The 16,738-nt window shown below is 57.1% G+C and overlaps 2 protein-coding genes across 8 annotated transcripts in view; both read right to left on the bottom strand.

Annotated features, from left to right (window-relative positions):
- Nucleotides 1-1,978: 1,978 nt before the first annotated feature.
- CCNP (cyclin P) lies at nt 1,979-6,211 on the bottom strand. Of its 4 annotated transcripts, none has more exons than XM_059383916.1 (7): nt 6,185-6,211; nt 5,394-5,588; nt 4,119-4,208; nt 3,882-4,037; nt 3,154-3,312; nt 2,867-3,018; nt 1,979-2,232 (listed from the first exon to the last, which is right to left on the bottom strand). In XM_059383916.1, exons 1-7 carry the CDS (start codon nt 6,194-6,196, stop codon nt 2,067-2,069), a joined length of 930 nt encoding a protein of 309 aa, XP_059239899.1. In that variant the 5' UTR covers nt 6,197-6,211; the 3' UTR covers nt 1,979-2,066. The 4 variants fall into 4 exon arrangements, with proteins under 4 accessions (XP_059239899.1, XP_059239900.1, XP_059239898.1 ...); XM_059383917.1 differs by lacking the exon at nt 6,185-6,211 and adding an exon at nt 5,756-5,956; XM_059383915.1 differs by lacking the exon at nt 6,185-6,211 and having other exon boundaries at nt 5,394-5,749.
- Nucleotides 6,212-10,168: 3,957 nt separating this feature from the next.
- The window catches only part of AKT2 (AKT serine/threonine kinase 2), a 45,550-nt gene continuing 38,980 nt past the window's right edge, over nt 10,169-16,738 (bottom strand). For 3 of the 4 annotated variants that reach the window (XM_059383080.1, XM_059383082.1, XM_059383081.1), the window contains 6 exons: nt 16,336-16,404; nt 15,403-15,525; nt 14,092-14,220; nt 13,689-13,903; nt 12,950-13,052; nt 10,169-11,874 (listed from right to left, as the gene is read on the bottom strand). In XM_059383080.1, the coding sequence (XP_059239063.1) occupies nt 11,620-11,874; nt 12,950-13,052; nt 13,689-13,903; nt 14,092-14,220; nt 15,403-15,525; nt 16,336-16,404 (894 nt within the window). In that variant the 3' untranslated portion in view covers nt 10,169-11,619. Of the gene's footprint in view, nt 11,875-12,949; nt 13,053-13,146; nt 13,235-13,688; nt 13,904-14,091; nt 14,221-15,402; nt 15,526-16,335; nt 16,405-16,738 lie in introns of all 4 variants that reach the window. The other variant, XM_059383083.1, reaches the window with a different exon arrangement.

The following is a 16,738-nucleotide window of genomic DNA, read 5'->3' as shown; positions in this document are numbered from 1 at the left end:
ACCTGAAACTCTATATCCTCATCAGTACCATAGGACAATGATAGCAACCTGGAAACTCATTTGTTTATCTATACAGCAAACAAATATTCACTGATATTTCTTCTGTGCCTGGCTCTGGTCTGGGTGATGGTGGGAAAGAGCAGGGACTGAGAGAGCCTCAGCCCCTAGTCCAGCCGGGAGACAGACCACTGACCAGAGAGTGACAGCCCCAATGGTCTAGCCTGGGAAGCTCTGACAAAGTGGCCAGGGTGGGATGCATGGGGGAGGCACAACGGGATGTGAGGTGACTGCCTTAGACTGAGGTGGTGAGTGAAGGCTTCCTGGAGAAGGCAATAAATCAATGAACAAAAGAGACCTGCTTCTTGCCCTCCCCAAACTCACTGCCTGGGTAGGAAAAGCAGACAAGAGACGGCCCACAGTGAGTAGCACAAGAATACAAGAGTATACAGAAAAGGAATCACATGAGAAGCTTTTAGGAGAAAAACAGGGTGAATGAGATAGTTGATCTTCAACCTTCCTTAGCTGCTTACTTGGTGGTGGGAGCTCAGCTTCCCCCCTGCCTTCCTTTTGTGTGACCTGGGGATACCAAGTGAATTTACTTCAGAGTAGTTGTAGGGACCGAATTACGTTATGCAGATAAAGCAGCACAGGGCCTGGCACAGGAATGGACAAATTAACAACCCCTGTTTCTTCTCACCCATGAGACTGGGAAGTGCGGGATCACAAGCTCTGGCTGGGTCAGCATCCAAGGACAGTTGTTGAAGGAATGAGTGGATGAATAACGTTCTGTGCTCTACATATTACCCACCTCCCCTGAACGCTGCAGGACCCTGGCTTGGGCCTCAGCCCCTAGCACCAAACTTAAATTTCCACTTTCCCCTCCCCTGCCACTGCATGTCCTCTTCCTGGAGGCCACATGGCGGGTCCCACCTGACAGGTCCAAACCGGAACACAACACCTTTCATCCCAGTGGCAACATTTGCTTCTATCTCTTATTGAGCTTTCCCGAGTGACTCTCCCCCTCTCTAGTCCTCCAAGCGTGAACATCTCCAGGGCAAAAACTTCCTCCTCTCTTGTACCTCCAAACCTAGGCTTGATTAAGAATCTAATATTCTTTAGGTTTGAGTTCCTGAGATCACCTCAGGCCTGTTTCTAATTTAGAGAGTGTGGAGATCCATGGATTTGTAACAATTATTTTCTGAGCACTTACTAAATAGCTAGGTGCTGGGGGTTTGATAGAAACCGGGGACAAGTGTACCTAGCTCACACTCCCGCTTAGAGGCCGTGCTAGCAATTCCATAATACCTACTAGGTGTCAGGCCCGGTCCTAAAGCTCTACGTCTATATTAACTCACACCCTCCTCACACCTCTATGAGACCGGTGCTACAATTTATACCCATTCACACTGTGGCACTCTAGGGGTTAAGTAAATCAGATGCCATTAATAGAACAGTTGCTATCAAAGACCCATACTATCACAAACTCAGGACTCCCACAGGCCTGCATATGTTATGTGCTGGGCTTGTGCAACCATTAAAAAATATTGAATTAGTTGCTAATATATGGAAGCAGAGATACTTATGGAATTGTAGATTTTCAGCTTCACTTGAGCAAAATTTGAAAATTTGGCAACATCGAGGCAGCATTTCTTATGACTGGGATAGCTTCCCACAGTCCCCGTCCCACCTAGTTTCTTCCCAACCCTGAACCCTGAGCCACTCAGGTTGCAGCATCTCTCCATTTATCTCCCCAGGCGTTTGCACTTGGGATCCTAGTTTTGGCTTGTCAAGCCGCGCTTGCGGACGTCCGCCAGTGCCCCCTGGCGGAGCGGCCAAGAATCTGCATCATATCTCCCAGCCGCCATTAAGGGACTCGGTAAAAAGCATCCAATCAGAAAGAGGAGAGGCCTGAGAAATGACCAATCAAAAACGAGAGAGGGGATGGAATTCACCCAATGAGAACAGAGAGCGCTCAGGATTAAAACAAAACAAAAACCCACACACCTCCTTTATTGACGTGGAAAACGGATACACACGGACAGTCTTTTTTGCTGGGGTCCCCGAGCTCAGGGAGACTCGGGCTGGGGGCGGCGGAGCAGGCGGGCGGCGGCGAGGCTGGTGCCCTGGCGCTGGGGCCGCGCGTACTTGAGAAAGATGGCGGCACGGCCGGGAGCGGGGCCTCGGAGCGCGGCGCGGGCCATGCACGGCTCGAGCTGGCGCAGCTCTGCGGGGCTGCGGCGGGAAGACGGAGAAACTAAGGCGGGGGCGGGAGCAAGGGCAGGGGTGAAGACGACCTGTCCTCGGAGCTGGGGGCGTGAGGCTGAGGAGTCGCGTTGACTGGGGTTCCCGAGGACCGTTCAGGGGCTCTCTCGAGCCAGTGGAGAGCCGGAACCTCGGGGAGGGACGGAGCGGATCTGAGGATGGACATCCAGCTCTACCCCCCCCCCGGGGGGGGCTGGGCTGGGAGAAAAGGGGACTCACCCTGGCCTCCAGTGACATAGTTAACGGGGGTTGGGGGGGGACGGGAAGGACGCCCCTCTGGCAGCTGAAGCGAGCAGGGGAGCCGGGGGGATTCGAGGGTGGCAGACCTCTCATCCTCAACCCTGGAACGCAGCTAGGATCTTCCGAGGCCGGGAAGATCGTGCATCTTCTACCCAGAGGCAAGGGTCCCCAAATGTGGACAAACACCTCATTCTGACACCCCCCAAGACGGGGTGGGGGGCAGACATACCATTTTCTCTCACACCCAGAAAAGTCAAGTCTGGGCCCCGCCTCCCCGCCATGGTCTCTCATATCTGAGACAGGAAACACAGTGATCAAGAAAGTAGGTTCCTGTAGCCACAGAGGCGCTCCCCTGGGGCGGTACCTGTAAAGCGAGGGCTCGAGGCTGGAGCCCGCCCCTTCGAGCAAGCGGTGCGCCAGGCTCAGCGCCGCAGCTGCGCGCCGACCGGGCTCCCATCCTGCAGCCTCGGCCTCCAGCAGAGACAGTTCCAGAAAGTAGGTGGCAAGTAGCATCACCTGCCAAGCACCACCGCCCCCGCGGAGATCAGGCCACGTCCCTATCCCCGTACAGGCCACGTCCCTACCCGCGAGACATGCCCCCCTGCTCCCTTCCCCTCCCCCTTGTTTCCCCCGCTCCGCCCGGCCCCGCACCTGGGGGCTGCTCCCGGCCAGCGCAGCCAGTAGCCCAAGGCAAAGTAGCGGGCCCGGGTGGTGCAACCGGAAATCCAAGCGGCTCAGGATGCGCCGCTCGGCACGCAGAAGCTCGGCCCGTGAGAAGGAGCCAGCGCCCAGGAGGCAGAGGGAGGCCGACTGCGGATGGCGGGGAAAGAGGTGGGAGAGTCTTGGATCCCGGCTGGTTGCTCCCTGCCCTGTAGAGCCTCGGATCGGCTCAGGCTCCATTCTGAACCTCGACTGCCTAGTCTGTAAAATGGGGCTATTGATCTGTTCTCTAGAAGCCATGAAGAGCACAGGCTTCAGAATCAGCAAGACCTGAGTTCGACTTCAAACCCTACCATTTTCACACCGTGTTTACATGGACCTTACTGAACACCTGAGACGGAGTTTCCTCGTTTGTAAAACGTACGTCAGGCAGCTCTGAGCAGGCACAGAGTTCTGATCAGGCAGGGACTATAACTAGTAAAGCGCTACAGAGACTAACTGTCCAAGCCTGAGTCCGAGTCCCACCTGCTTTGGACAAATGTCTTCCTCTCCCTGGGCCTCAGTCTCCTCCTCTGCTAAAGGGACACACTGGTAGCCCTGGCCTATACAGATATGCTGGGATTCCAAGAATAGGCAAAGCGGCAGTCCGGCACACAGTAGGTGTTCTGTGACACAAGGAACAAGCGTTCCGCCTTCCCAACCCCCACTCGGGAAAGTACCTCGGGAAGCACGCACTCTTCCATTTTGCACGCCACGAACAGGCAGGCCACCCCCAGCAGCTGCAGGCGGTGTAGGCGCACTCGGCCGGCGCGCAGGTAGGAATCGAGCAGGTGCACCGCCAGGTAGAGCGTGTCCCCCGCCAGGCCCAGGTATTCCTAGGGAAGGGCGTGAGTGATCGATCACCAGCTTTCTAGGCTGCGATACGGGCTCAGCCCTGCCCCCTGGCGGTTACGTACGTGCACCTGGATCAGCCAGTCCACCACTAGCGCGCGCATCTCTGGGGTCACGGTCCGGGGCAGGGCCTTCCGCGGCAGAGAACGGCACACCTGCGGTTGGGCAGGGCGGACTCACTCTCCACACCTGTGCTCCAGCCCCAAGTGTAGCGGCCTCCCCGCTGGAGCACCACACTGAATGAAACTGGCCTCCAACGTCTACTCCAAATGTGCTTCTATTCCCTATCCCGCATTAGAGCCTTGGCCTTTGTTCTGGACGCCTCCCCAGTCCACCTTTCCAATCTGTAGCCCCCATGGCCAGGGCGCCTCCCGAGCATCTGCCCCTGCCCCCTGGCTTTCCAGACCACAAGCCGTCATCAACCCTTAACCCACACTCCTCAGAGCACCCAGAAGGGTCTAAAATACAAAACTGGCCAAGAAACTCCCCAGCTTAAAACCCTTCCATAGCTTCCAGTATCCTCAGGAGAGAACCCTAATCCTCCCTTCAGAACTCTCTCTCAGGCGCTGCCCCCTGACACCAACACCATCTCTTCACCCTCTCCCTTCACAACCCATACTGCAGCTATACCAGCTTTCTCTAGTCCTAGACTAGGGCAGGCTCTTTCCTACCCCAGGGCCTTTGCACTTATGCACCATTCCCTCCACCTGGAATGGTCCTTCCCCAGCTCCTTGCACTGTTGAAACCTCAGCTCAAACTCCCTGGACTTTTCCTACACAGAATTCTCCCGGCGTGCATCCTGCTCTCTGTCAGCACTTTATGGTTCCCGTAGCGTTTTGAGTCTGGAGATAGCTGGTGTTTCCTTGTGTGTTCTGTCCGTTTGCCTCCTTAGACTGCTGGCACCACAAGGGCAGGGAATTTCTCTCTGGATCATGCCCATACCTCAGTTCTCACAGAGTCCCTGGCTGGGGAGAGAGGCTCCCTACTTCGGTCTCTTTAACAACTTTATCCCTGCAGTATGTCCTCGGACAGTGCCTGTCCAGCACAGGCACCTGCACTTTGGTCTCCTTTCCATTATTACCGCCTACGTTTGCTTGGTTGTTACAATGAGAGCAGACTATGTTGTTCATCACTGCATCCCCGGGTCCTAGAATATGCTCTAGCACATTTGTTAATAAATTGCGAAGTGTTTGTGAAGGAATCCGTGTGAGGGACGAGTATAAGGGGCTGCAAGCAGGTGGGAGTTCGGGAAGGCTCGTGGAGTGGGGGTTGGGCGAGCGGCCAGATCTCCCCTCCTCTAACTGGAACCAAATCCCTCCGGTGCCCTCTGGGGGGCTCACCATGACTTCAGCGAAGATGTCCCCGGCGTACTCGCGCTCTCCCTCCAGCCCCAGAGCGCTCAGCGCCTCCGCCAGCCCCGGTGGCGCGCACGGCCCAGGGGGCCTCTCCTGGCGTCCTGGAGACACACTTGTGTCCTCGGGGATCCTGTCGGGGCCTGGGGCGCTCGGAGGGTCGGGGGACGCGGCGTCGGGACTCTGCAAGGGAGAGCGGTGGGGGTCAGCGGCTGAAGAGAAGCCTGAGGCGGGACGCTGGCTGCTGCGTCCCACCAGCATCCTCCACGCCGGCGTCGGGGGACCAAGCCGAGGGCTCCTCTTCCTCCTGGAGCGAAGGACCCTCCGCGGGCGCTTTAAATTGTGCTTACACGCATGCGCGCTGAGCTAGCCTCTCCCGGGCAGGTGCAGAGGTGATGGCGAATGCTATGCAGGTTGGCTCTGGCCCCTCCGAACCTAAAGTCAGGCAGCTGGAGTCAAATCCTCTTCCTGCTACTTACTGCACGATCGGAACCAGCCCCTCCTAGGCTCCCTTTCCTCAGCTATAAAGTAAGGATTGTTTCAAAACTAAGACAAATGACCAGCGATGGGCCTGGACTAGTGCAGAGACCTCCTCACTGCTCCCTGCTTCCCATCCTCCTCGGTTTGTTCCCCCTCACGCCAAGCAGCCAGAAGGGATCCTGTGCACACCCAAGTCAGATCGCACTCTGCCTCCCTTCAGAACTCTATTGTGGTTCCCATCTCCCTCAACTGGAAAGCCCACAAGGTCCTTTATTACCCTTCCACCCAACCCCACACACCTTTGAGTTCATCTCCCAACCTTCTCCTCAACTCGGCTGTCTCCTGCCACACCAGCACCCTGGCTCATTCTCACGCAGACCAGGCACACTTCTACCTCAGGGCCTTTGCGCTGGCTGTTTCCCTTGCCTGAAATTCTCCTCTCCCAGAGATCCCTCATTTAAGGTATTTACTCAGATGCTACCTTCCTTGTGAAAAGGGCTATCCTGAGAATTTCCCATCACCATTCTTTGTACCTTACTCTCTCCTTAGCACTTACTGCCTGATCTTATTTACTGTCTCCCTCCTGATGAGACTGTTAACCCCAGGAGGGCAAGGCTTGTCTGGTGTTTTGTTTTGATTGCTGTATTCCCAGCGCCTAGAACAGAGTTTGGCACACAGCAGGTACTCGAGAAATATTTGTTGGATGAGTAAGTGAACAGGCAGCACATAACTTAGAAACGGTGGCCTGAAAGGGCCTGAGGTGGTGATGTTGGAGTGAAACCTGAAAGGCAAGGGGCCAGGAATGCAAAGGGAGGGGAGAATATTCCAAGGGGTGGGAGTGGCGTGAGCAAAGACACGGAGCTAGGAAAGGGATTGCTGTTTTCAGGCACTGGGAGGTCAGCAAGGCTGTTAAAGTGAGCAGAGGAATGTGAGACGCCAAACCAATGACTTTCTGTCACACTTAGAGTAACACCCAAACTCCTTACCTTGGCCACAAGGTCCCTTCGGCCCACTGTTACCTCTCTAACTCCATTTCCTTCTGTTTTCCCCCTCCCTCGTTCCCTTTGATACACCCTGGCCTCTTTCCATTCCTCCAAACACATCCAGCACCTGCTGGCCTCAGGGCCTTTGTGTTTGCTGTTCCCTTTGCTTCAGCACTTGATCAAACGTAGATACCTACATTTTCTGAGAATCTCTATACAAGATACTAACCTCAAAGGGAAAGCAGTAACTTTACAGTGAGGACACCTGACAGACACCGTAAGCAAGAGTTGGAAGTCCTCACCAGTCACGGGACAGAATCTCATGTGCCTCTTTGACAGGAGGCAGGGAGAAGGGCACGGCATTTCTGACTTCCTATCAAAGGTAGCTTGACTAGAACCGTGAGGAAACGTCAGGCCACAAACCTTAACTAAGGGACATTCTGTGAAATAAGTGCCCTGTAGGCTTCAGACCTGACAACCGAATGCAACAGGAGTCATCAGCCAAGTGACTGTTCCCTCGTGTACAAGGACAGGAGTGGGACCTTTAGTCAAATTTGATAAAGATCTTCCAGGACAGGGTTGTTTCAGTACTCGCCTCCTGACCTGGAAAACTGAACTTTGGTCATGCAAGACAATGTTCTCGCTTCAATTAGGATATGTGAACACGGAAGGGGAGAAGGAGGGAGTGCGCAGGGAGTGTCACAGGAACCCATGTGAAGCGTCGATGAGAACACTTTGTATTTTAAGGTCAAATTTTATAGTAGGTTTACGGGAAGCTACAAAGAGAGAATAGTGTTTCCCTACAACCCAAACCTACTTTCCCCTGTAACATCCCAGTGTAGTACATTTGTCACAACCATGGACCAACTGGGACAGCATCCTCATCACCTGTAAAGGGCACTTCCTGCCAACAGGAATTACAGGGTTGTCGTTGACCCTGATCACCTCACATGACGTGTCAGGTTTCTTCACGGAAAAGTTGCTTCCCCCCTTCTTATACTGTCTCCTTTGGAAGGAAGTCACTTTGCAGCCTACATGTAAGGGGGGGTGCACCCCCTTCCTGGAGGCACAGCACCTACAGAAACTACCTGGAAGTCTGTTCGGATCCATCTGTTCCCACCATTTACCGTTGACCTCCGTCCGAACTCACAGATCATGATCTCTGCATATAAGCCAGTGCTATCCTATTTCTTTTGCTGCTCCAAGTTCTCTCAGCCCAGCAGGAGCACTTTCCACAGGCCCCTGAGTCCCTTCTCATGCCCCCCATCGAGGAGGCTCTGCCTTGCCAGCTTCTGAGCGGGTCCTCACTTCAGGGCACTACATGGCGCTCCGCGCCTTGAATCATGTTTAGTATTGTTCTTTTTGGAAGTTTTCTGCTCCAAGCCTGCACGTGCAATTATTTTAAAAATAAAGGTAAGAATATGTGAATCAGCACACTCTGGAAAGCTAACAGACACGTATTAAATTCCAGCCACCCTGGAATGCAGGTGACAAAAGCACGGGAAAGCTGCATCATTATAGTTTATGCCGGCACTGTCAGGAAAACTAAAAAACTTCTGCAGATAGAGTCAATTCTTGTCCACTGGGAGTGGCTGGATCAGTTAAGAGACCTCTGCAGCATGTTGGCGACGAGGTCCCTGACATACAGGAAGAGATCTCAGAGGCTCTCATTTTTATCAGTGACCAACACACCCCATTAATAATGTCCGTCTCCAGGCAGGAAGCCAGAAAGATGCGGCAGGTGCAGCCTAGACACTTGGCATTAACTGGGAGGCAAGTCGCGCCTAACCCAAACCAAACCAAACCAAACCAAACCGAAGGGAAAGAGCCTTTTTTCTGATGCTCCGTGCACCTGCACAGGGAGGAAATGAGCGAGCACCAGGGGGAGCGCTGGGGACCTGGGATCCGGGCGCATCTCCACGTCGCCGGCTCCCTCAGCTCCAGCGTTGCTCATGTTATTTACACAACACACAAAGTTTCCCACGAGCACAACAAAAGATGACTCACCTCCTCAAAACTAGTTTCCAATTGATAAAATTTTATTATTAAAATGCTCCCACCAGGGGCGCCTGGGTGGCTCAGTGGGTTAAGCCGCTGCCTTCGGCTCAGGTCTTGATCTCAGGGTCCTGGGATCGAGTCCCGCATCAGGCTCTCTGCTGGGCAGGGAGCCTGCTTCCCTCTCTCTCTCTCTCTCTGCCTGCCTCTCCATCTACTTGTGATTTCTCTCTGTCAAATAAATAAATAAAATCTTTAAAAAAAAAAAAAAAAAAAAAAATGCTCCCACCTGAAAGTCCCTTCGGGAGTTCTACAGAAGGAAGCACCACTACGGCCAAGGAGCTACGTTTGCCAGAGGGAAGTGGAGCGTCAGCCTGTGGGCCCCCGCACCGGGGACCCAGGGGCCGCGAGGGGACCCAGCGGGCTGAGGTAGACTCAGGATGCCCCCCAACAGAGAGCAAGGGGAGTGACATCCATCCCAGGGGCTTCAACTGAGGCTTTTCTCTAGAAGTTTCTCTGCTACTGGTCTTACGACTGCCAGGGCATCCTTTTGTTACCAAATAAATAATAAAGTCGATGTGAAGTGAGAAAAAGCCACGTGTTCCCTGGGCCTTGGCTGCAGCAAACGCAGATTCGCTGAATCTGACTCTTCTGCTACCCTCAATCAGGGTCTCTGAGACCACATCTGTGAAGCCCCAACCCGTCCGGAAAGTCTGACGTTCAATTCACCAGGGCCACGCCTGCCCTAGTCCCCAGATGGGAGCAGACTGAGCTAAGCACGGGAACCCCAGGGTAAAGGGGGCAGCCGTCAGGACCCCAGTCTGTGAGGGCTGTAACCAGAAATGCCCCCAGCTGATAGCCATTGCGACTCCTGTTCACACACCAAGGTTGTATTGGAATTTGGGGGCCTTAAGGCTCCCTGGTATAACCTAAGTGGGGAGAAGAGGATATGCAGGCAGTGCCCAGCACCAGGGCGCAAGGGCCCTCCCAGAGAACCCGCTCCCTCACGCTCAATTCCAGGGCTCAGTGGTGCCTTGAGCACCCTCCTCGTTCAGAGCCACCAACCCGACCACCCCACCCTCGTGCTCCCCCTTTCCACCCAGGCAGCTTCTGAAGACCTGGTCCCCAGGTCTCAGCCTGCCACACCCGCATGCCCCAGGAAGCGTCTCAAGTCCCTCAGTGGCTCCCGCTGCAGGGGCGCCCACCCCGACAGCCAGGACAAGCGCAGGTCCAGGTGCCCAGGTCCCGGGAGCAGGTCAGCCAGGGCCAGGCTCCGCAGGCAAGGAAGGGCCCAGGGTGGCGGGCCCCGGTCTGAAACGAGTGTCTTTATTGCTTGTACCGTACAAATGGGAGGAATGGGGAAGGCCAGTGGGGAGGAGAGAGAATTGTCAGATAAATGACATACACACACAGAAAGGAAAAAGACCCCCCACCCACCCAAACCAACCCTCACCCCACTCTAGGATGTCTCTCTCTGAACTACCTAGTACAGGAGGTGGGGCAGGGAGATCAAAGCCACAACTAAATTCCACACACCCAGAGATGTTGGTGGGGAGAGAGGCTGGGCAGCAAATGGACCCCAGGTGTGGCTCCCCCACCAGGCCAGCACCCTTCCCCTGTGGGATGAAATGCTGGGGCTGAGGATAGGGCCCAAGCATGCATGCACACACACACACACACACACACACACACACACGCACTCAAGGCCGGGACACACTTGCCCTGACACACACATACCGAACACACATGCACACACACCCCCATATGCACCCAAGTCCCAGATGCACAGGGCCATCCAGACACAGGCTGACACACGCACATGCAAGCCCACAGCAGTGACACACGTTCACCTTAAGGCTGCAGAACGTGGGGCCCAGGGAGGGGGAGGGAGGGTGGGAGGGGCCCTGGAGCCTCCCCTGCTCAGAGGCCACCCCCCTAGTACGTACCAGAGAACCCCACTCCCACCCCCTCTTTGACCCCAGTCCACAGGGCCCAATACTGTCTCGGTGCAAGATGTGTAACAGCTGGAGCTGGCACCCTCCGCCCCCCGGCAGCCAGAAGGGGGTGATCCCAACCCCCATCCTTGTCAAGGGTTGGGGCCGGGCCCGGGGCCCTGCAGGAGTTAAGGCCAGCCGGAAGGAAGCCCTGGTAAGGCACAGGACTGGGTGGTGGGGAGGCTCAGTCCCTAAATGTCCCTCCTGCCTCATCCACAGGGTCAGGAGAGCAGCTTGGGAGGCTGGGGAAGGCAGAGCAAGGAGGCAGTACCCATCCCCGGGGCCTTCCTCATGCCCCCTGGGGTAGACTGGGCCCCACCTACATGAGGAATTCCCCAACCCCCAACCCCACAGCTTCCAAAGCCCCCCCCCCCACCGCCTGTCCCTGGACATTATTGCTTTGCTGCCCCTGTGGGGGGAGGGGCCGGACCGCCAGCGCCAGGCCGCGCTGAGCCCAACAGCACCAGGGCACTGTCCGCAGGGCGTCGTGTCCCAAGAGATGTCCCACAGGAAGGCAGCCTCTGACCAGGGCAGCGGCACAGGGACAGGCTGGCTGCAGGCATCAGGCCAGAAATCTGGGCAGGACCCGCAGCTCCACATGGTGCCCTATGCTGGGGCTTGTGTTGATTAAAAACCGGAATCTCTCCAACTGCCCAAAGCCCTGGTCCTGGGGCAGCTAGTGGAGTCTCCCAAATCCTGGTCTGGGCACCAAGGTGAGGACAGGACAGGATCCTGGAGGTGGGGCCACCAGGACCGCCGAGGTCAGTTTGGCAGAGGGCTGAAAAAACTGGAAATGGGGGTGAGCAGGTGAGGGATGGGGATGCAAACAAAAAAAGGCAAAATAAAAAGTTTAAAAACAAAGAGACAAGCCCCCAGGGCAGTGAAGGCAGCCATTTGAGCATCCTGCAGCGGAGTCAGCGGCGGTGGGCGGCTCTGCTCACTCGCGGATGCTGGCTGAGTAGGAGAACTGGGGAAAGTGGGTCCGCTGGTCCAGTTCGAGGGAGCCCAGGCTGTCATCTGTGGGGGACAGGTGGAGGTGAATTGGGGAGAACCGGCCTGCAGAGGACCCAGCACCCCAAGTGCACTTCCTGAGGTGGGTAAGGGGGCCCGGCCTCAGGAAGGAATACAGGTAGCATGAACCCCAACTGGCACAGGTCCCCCCCACCCCGCCCCCAGAGCCTGGCCCACAGGCCCCACAGGCTGCTCCCTCTGCAAACTTCACTCTCCCCTCTGGCGCCCCACTCTGGTCTAGCCCAGACCTCCCCCCACCACACCGGCTGCCCCTGCTGCCCTGCCAGTCCAGCCTCCATGTGCAGCCAGAGGAACTCTGTAAATCCCAGAGGCAGCCCTACCCCTTCTTGCACCAAACCTTTCCTGCCTCCCCAGGGACAATACCAAACCTTTCCTGCCTGCATCGGGGACAATACGCAAGTCCCTGTTCCTCCCAGAGGCCCCCAAGATCCTCTTGCTCTGGGCCCCACCCCCCTCCATCCCTCAGATGCGCTGGCCTCTGCAACACTCCCACTCCTGGACTCCATTCCCTCATGCCATTCCTTCTGCTCAGCTGCCACGTCTCCTCCTCCTGACTTGCAGACCAAGTCAGGCATTTCCTCTGGGTCCCCCAGTCCCTGAGCTCCTACACCTTAGACCTGGACACTCTGAGCTGTTGCCCCACCTGGCCCGAAGCTCCCTCAAGGCAGGGCCAGGGTTGTCTCAGTCACTGGAAGGTCCCCAGCACAACCCAGCAATGGCTGAGTAACAGCAAGAACTCAAACAGGAGCAGAGGCAATGCACCAATCAGGCCCCAAAGACCTGGGCAACTTGAAAAGACAGCTGTGACTGTGCCATCCTGGCCCTGACAGCTTCCTGTGTGCCACCCAAGCTCTGGAACGTGCTGTGGCTGATGGCTCCCAGTGACCCTCACTGGGTCCAAAGGTGCCGAGCCCAATGGCAGAAAGCCCTGCGAGCAAACTGCAGCCAAACTGCCTGGACATGGCGCGGGGCCCATGAGCTTCCTCCCCGGAACAGGTCAAGGGCAGGCCCCACCCCTGCACACCCAGCCAGGCCCCGCAAGGGAGGGCCAGATACTCACAGCGGTCCGGGGGCGTGATTGTGATGGACTGGGCAGTAAACTCATCGTCAAAGTACCTCGTGTCGACCTCAGAGGTGACCTGAGGTTTGAAGGGTGGCAGAAGCTGTGGAGGAAAGGAGCCCAGACTCAGGACCCTGGGGTCAGGAGACCTGGCCAAGGCCACCCTCGAGCGGGAGCCGGCGGGTGGCAGGGCTCACCTTCTTCTGCACCACGTCCTGCCAGCTGACGCTGACGAAGAACCTGTGCTCCATGACCTCCCTGGCGTCGCTGGGCCCCCCGCCGAGCCTGGGCAGAGACGGCCATGAGCACCAGCCTCCCAGGCCCTTGGCTTCTGCGAGAGAGGCTTTCGGTGCAGGCCCTGAACAACTTTAATGGATCTGTCCCGGCCACAGACCACACGGCAGAGGAGGAAACCGTGGCTTGGGGGTGGGGGTGGGGGCTCACGGGCCCAGGGTCAGAGCCAGGGAGCCTGCAACCTGGACTCCAAGTCCAGAACGGGAGACAGGAGGGCAGGCTGAGCCACCCTCAGCCAGACTCGGGGCTGCCCTGTCTCTGAGCATCCCCCAAGAACAAGGTGGCGCGGGCACAGCACTAAGGACAAGCCCAGCCCCAAGAGCGCCCTCCCTGGGGGCCTGCATCAGGGACAATCGCATGCGCCTGTGACTCAGCCCCCTTCAGGCCAAGGGGACAGTGGCAGCAGGTGGCCTTGGGCTGGGCAGGAACAAACTCCAGCCCTCACCTCTGCTTGGGGTCCTTCTTAAGCAGCCCAGCAAGCAGGGACTTGGCCTCAGGGCTGAGCGTGCGCGGGAAGCGGATCTCTTCCATGAGGATGAGCTCGAAGAGGCGCTCGTGGTCCTGGTTGTAGAAGGGCAGGCGACCGCACATCATCTCGTACATGACCACGCCCAGCCCCCACCAGTCCACCGCGCGGCCGTAGTCGTTGTCCTCCAGCACCTGGGCAAAGACGGGCAATGAGGGGCCAGGTCCACAGCCCTGGGGCCACTGGGCTCACAGGGACCCAAGGGGGGCCATCCAAGGAATGTGAGTCTGTCCTCACAGGGTCTGAGCTAAGGAAACCACACAGGTCTGAGAGCCCCTCCTCCCTCGGCCTCACCCGCCCGGGGACCTCCAGCCCCAGGCACCTCAGGTGCCAGGTACTCGGGCGTCCCACAAAAGGTTTTCATGGTGGCCCCGTCACTGATGCCTTCTTTGCATAGGCCGAAGTCCGTGATCTTTATGTGGCCATCTTTGTCCAGCATGAGGTTTTCCAGCTGTAGGAAAAGGAAAAGTCAGCGTATCAGGGTCATGTCTTCCCAAGGCTTTGCACCCCCTGGAACCCCACAGGCCCCAGGAAGGCTCTGGCCTGGGGTGATAGTTGTCATGGCCGGGGCTCCAGACCGATCACGGGGCATACCCCCAGCAAAACGTTAAGCCCTTGCGGCTCAGAGGGAGGCCACGCCCAGGACAGCTGGAAAAAAAGGCAAGGTAGAGAAAGATGGGAGACAGGCCCTGCCTACCTGCTGCCCCCATGGGCTACAGCTTCCCAGGCTGGCATCACTAGTGAGTAACACTTGCTTTCTTCCTGCATTTTTTTTTTTTTTAAAGTAAGCTCTAGGCCCAATATGAGGCTTGAACTCCCAACCCCAAGATCAGGAGACGCATGCTCTGCCCACTGAGCCAGCCAGATGTCCTTCTTCCTCCACTTTTAACTAAACTTAACACAAACGGGCAATATAACGGGCCTGCGTGGAAGCTCCACCAGTTCAAGAAACCATCCCAGACCCCAGAACCAAACCCCATGTACCCCTTCCTTGTTATGAACCATCCTCGCAACTGAAGACAAACTCTAGTCCTCCATTCTTCTTTATAGTTTCCCCACCTAAGGACGCCCCTATAACATGTGGTCCATCCTGGCTTCCGCTCCACATGAGCCTGGGAGGTGCATGTGCATGGCCACGGGGCCGCAGTTCTCTTGGTACCGGCTGTGCAGAGCCTTCCAACCAGTCCCAGACAGTGGAGTGTGGGGCTGCTTCCAGCCTGGGGCTCGTGTGAACTGTGTGCCAGCAGTGTGGGTGCACCCAGGCTCTGAGGGAGACACAGGGACATGCTCTGGCCGTGCATAACCCCAGGGCAGAATGGCGGGCCCACAGGGCGTGCGGACAGTCGGCGCTGGTGGATTCTGCAGAACCATCTCCTACAGTGCTTGGATAAATACACCCGCCCCTCCCCAGCCCCCCTCTCCCTGCATGGAGGTGTGTGTTCACCGGGGGCCCCAAAGGGCCCCCAAGGCCACTGAAGCAGGCGGGTCGGCATCCCACGGCAAGGTGGACTCAGGAACACGCAGGTAGATAGACCCTCTGCAGAGGAGGAGGTCTGGGGCTGAGGGCCTGGGTCCAGCCTCCCTGGTGTGAGCTCCGCAGGTGCCACGGGCCAGGAGACAGGTGCACGCTCACCTTGATGTCACGGTACACCACGTCCCTCGAGTGCAGATACTCAAGGGCAGAGACGATCTCCGCGCCGTAGAAGCGAGCCCGCTCCTCCGTGAAGACACGCTCCCGGGACAGGTGGAAAAACAGCTGCAGGAGGGAGGAGGGGCAGGAAGTCATACGTCGGCCCAGAGGAGTGAAACCCAGGATGCTGCCCACTGGCCCCCAACCTCCAGCCCAGTGCCATGGCGACACCTACTCCCCGAAACTGCAAGTGACAGCGGGAGGAACCAAGTGAGAGATGATGAGAAGGGATGAGCTCACCAGGAGGAAAACATGGAGCAGGGCATGAAGAGCGAAGGACAGTCAGGAAGCATCAAGGGGAGAGTCAGGAGGGACAGAGTGTGGGGACGGGGGAACGGAACAGTGAGCAAGAACACGCAAGAACACAGGTCATGAGCAAGGGACAATAAGCCATGAGAACAATGGGACAGATGAAGCCCACTGTCAGGAGCCAGCGGCTGACACCTGTGTGCAGGGAGAAGGCTGTGAGGGATGAGGAGCAGGTGACAGCCCAGTGAACATGAGTGGCGGCCTCCACCCAGCAGGAGAGCATGGACCGGCCTGCGTGACCCCCTCCCCATACATTTTCCTTGCCACCTTATAGAACGCACTCCAGAGCATGCTGGCCACCCACCCCGCAGCCCTCCATACTCTCAGCACCTGCGTGTGCACCCTACCCCCAACTCACTAGCTGGGTGAACTTGGGCAAGCCACTTAACCTCTCTGGGCCTCAGTTTCCCCGTCTGTGAAATGGAGGTGATGATGTCTGCCTCAAGGGTTGGGCGGTGACATTCAGCAAGGTCCCTGCCACCCCCACTGTCTCACTCGTGGCTCCCCTCCGCTACCCTGACGCTTGGGAAGGGGACATGGGAAGCTGGCAGGGGGCCTGCTGCTCACCTCGCCACCATTGGCGTACTCCATCACGAAACACAGGCGGTCATGGGTCTGGAAGGCGTACTTCAGGGCCTGTGGGGCAGGAAAACGGCCAGGGAGGGAGGTGGGAAGAAGGTAGGCTCTCTGCTGATTCCGCAAGCACACCTCCCCCCCCCGACCCTTGTAGCCAGGGCTCAAACTTCAGCTTTACCTTGGGGTACATGAGTGAGCTTGTGTTACATGAGTGAGCTTGTGGCCCTGAGAGCAGGGAAAGGGTTACTGGGCTGAAGGATGCTGTCTTCAGCCTTCAACGAAACTTCTGAGAGGTGCAGCCAGGGAGACATTCAGTTTTGAGCAACTCAGAGCTGTTTCACCTCTCTCCACAGATGTGTTGCATGCACACACACACACACGTTTGCTGGCTGGG

Source organism: Mustela nigripes, chromosome 17 (genome assembly GCF_022355385.1).
Source record: "Mustela nigripes isolate SB6536 chromosome 17, MUSNIG.SB6536, whole genome shotgun sequence".
In the NCBI taxonomy this organism is placed as follows: domain Eukaryota; kingdom Metazoa; phylum Chordata; class Mammalia; order Carnivora; family Mustelidae; genus Mustela; species Mustela nigripes.
This window is presented reverse-complemented; position numbering and strand designations above follow the sequence as displayed.

What these genes read in the sequence shown, in the direction of transcription:
- CCNP (XM_059383915.1), bottom strand. Translation starts at nt 5,666, where the DNA reads ATGCTGGTGGGACGCAGCAGCCAGCGTCCCGCCTCAGGCTTCTCTTCA. An exon ending in TGGCCGGGAGCAGCCCCCAG is followed by an intron (nt 3,019 to 3,153) that starts GTGCGGGGCCGG and finishes GGTGCTTGGCAG; the next exon opens with GTGATGCTACTTGCCACCTA. An exon ending in CTCGAGCCCTCGCTTTACAG is followed by an intron (nt 2,233 to 2,866) that starts GTACCGCCCCAG and finishes TTCCCGCCGCAG; the next exon opens with CCCCGCAGAGCTGCGCCAGC.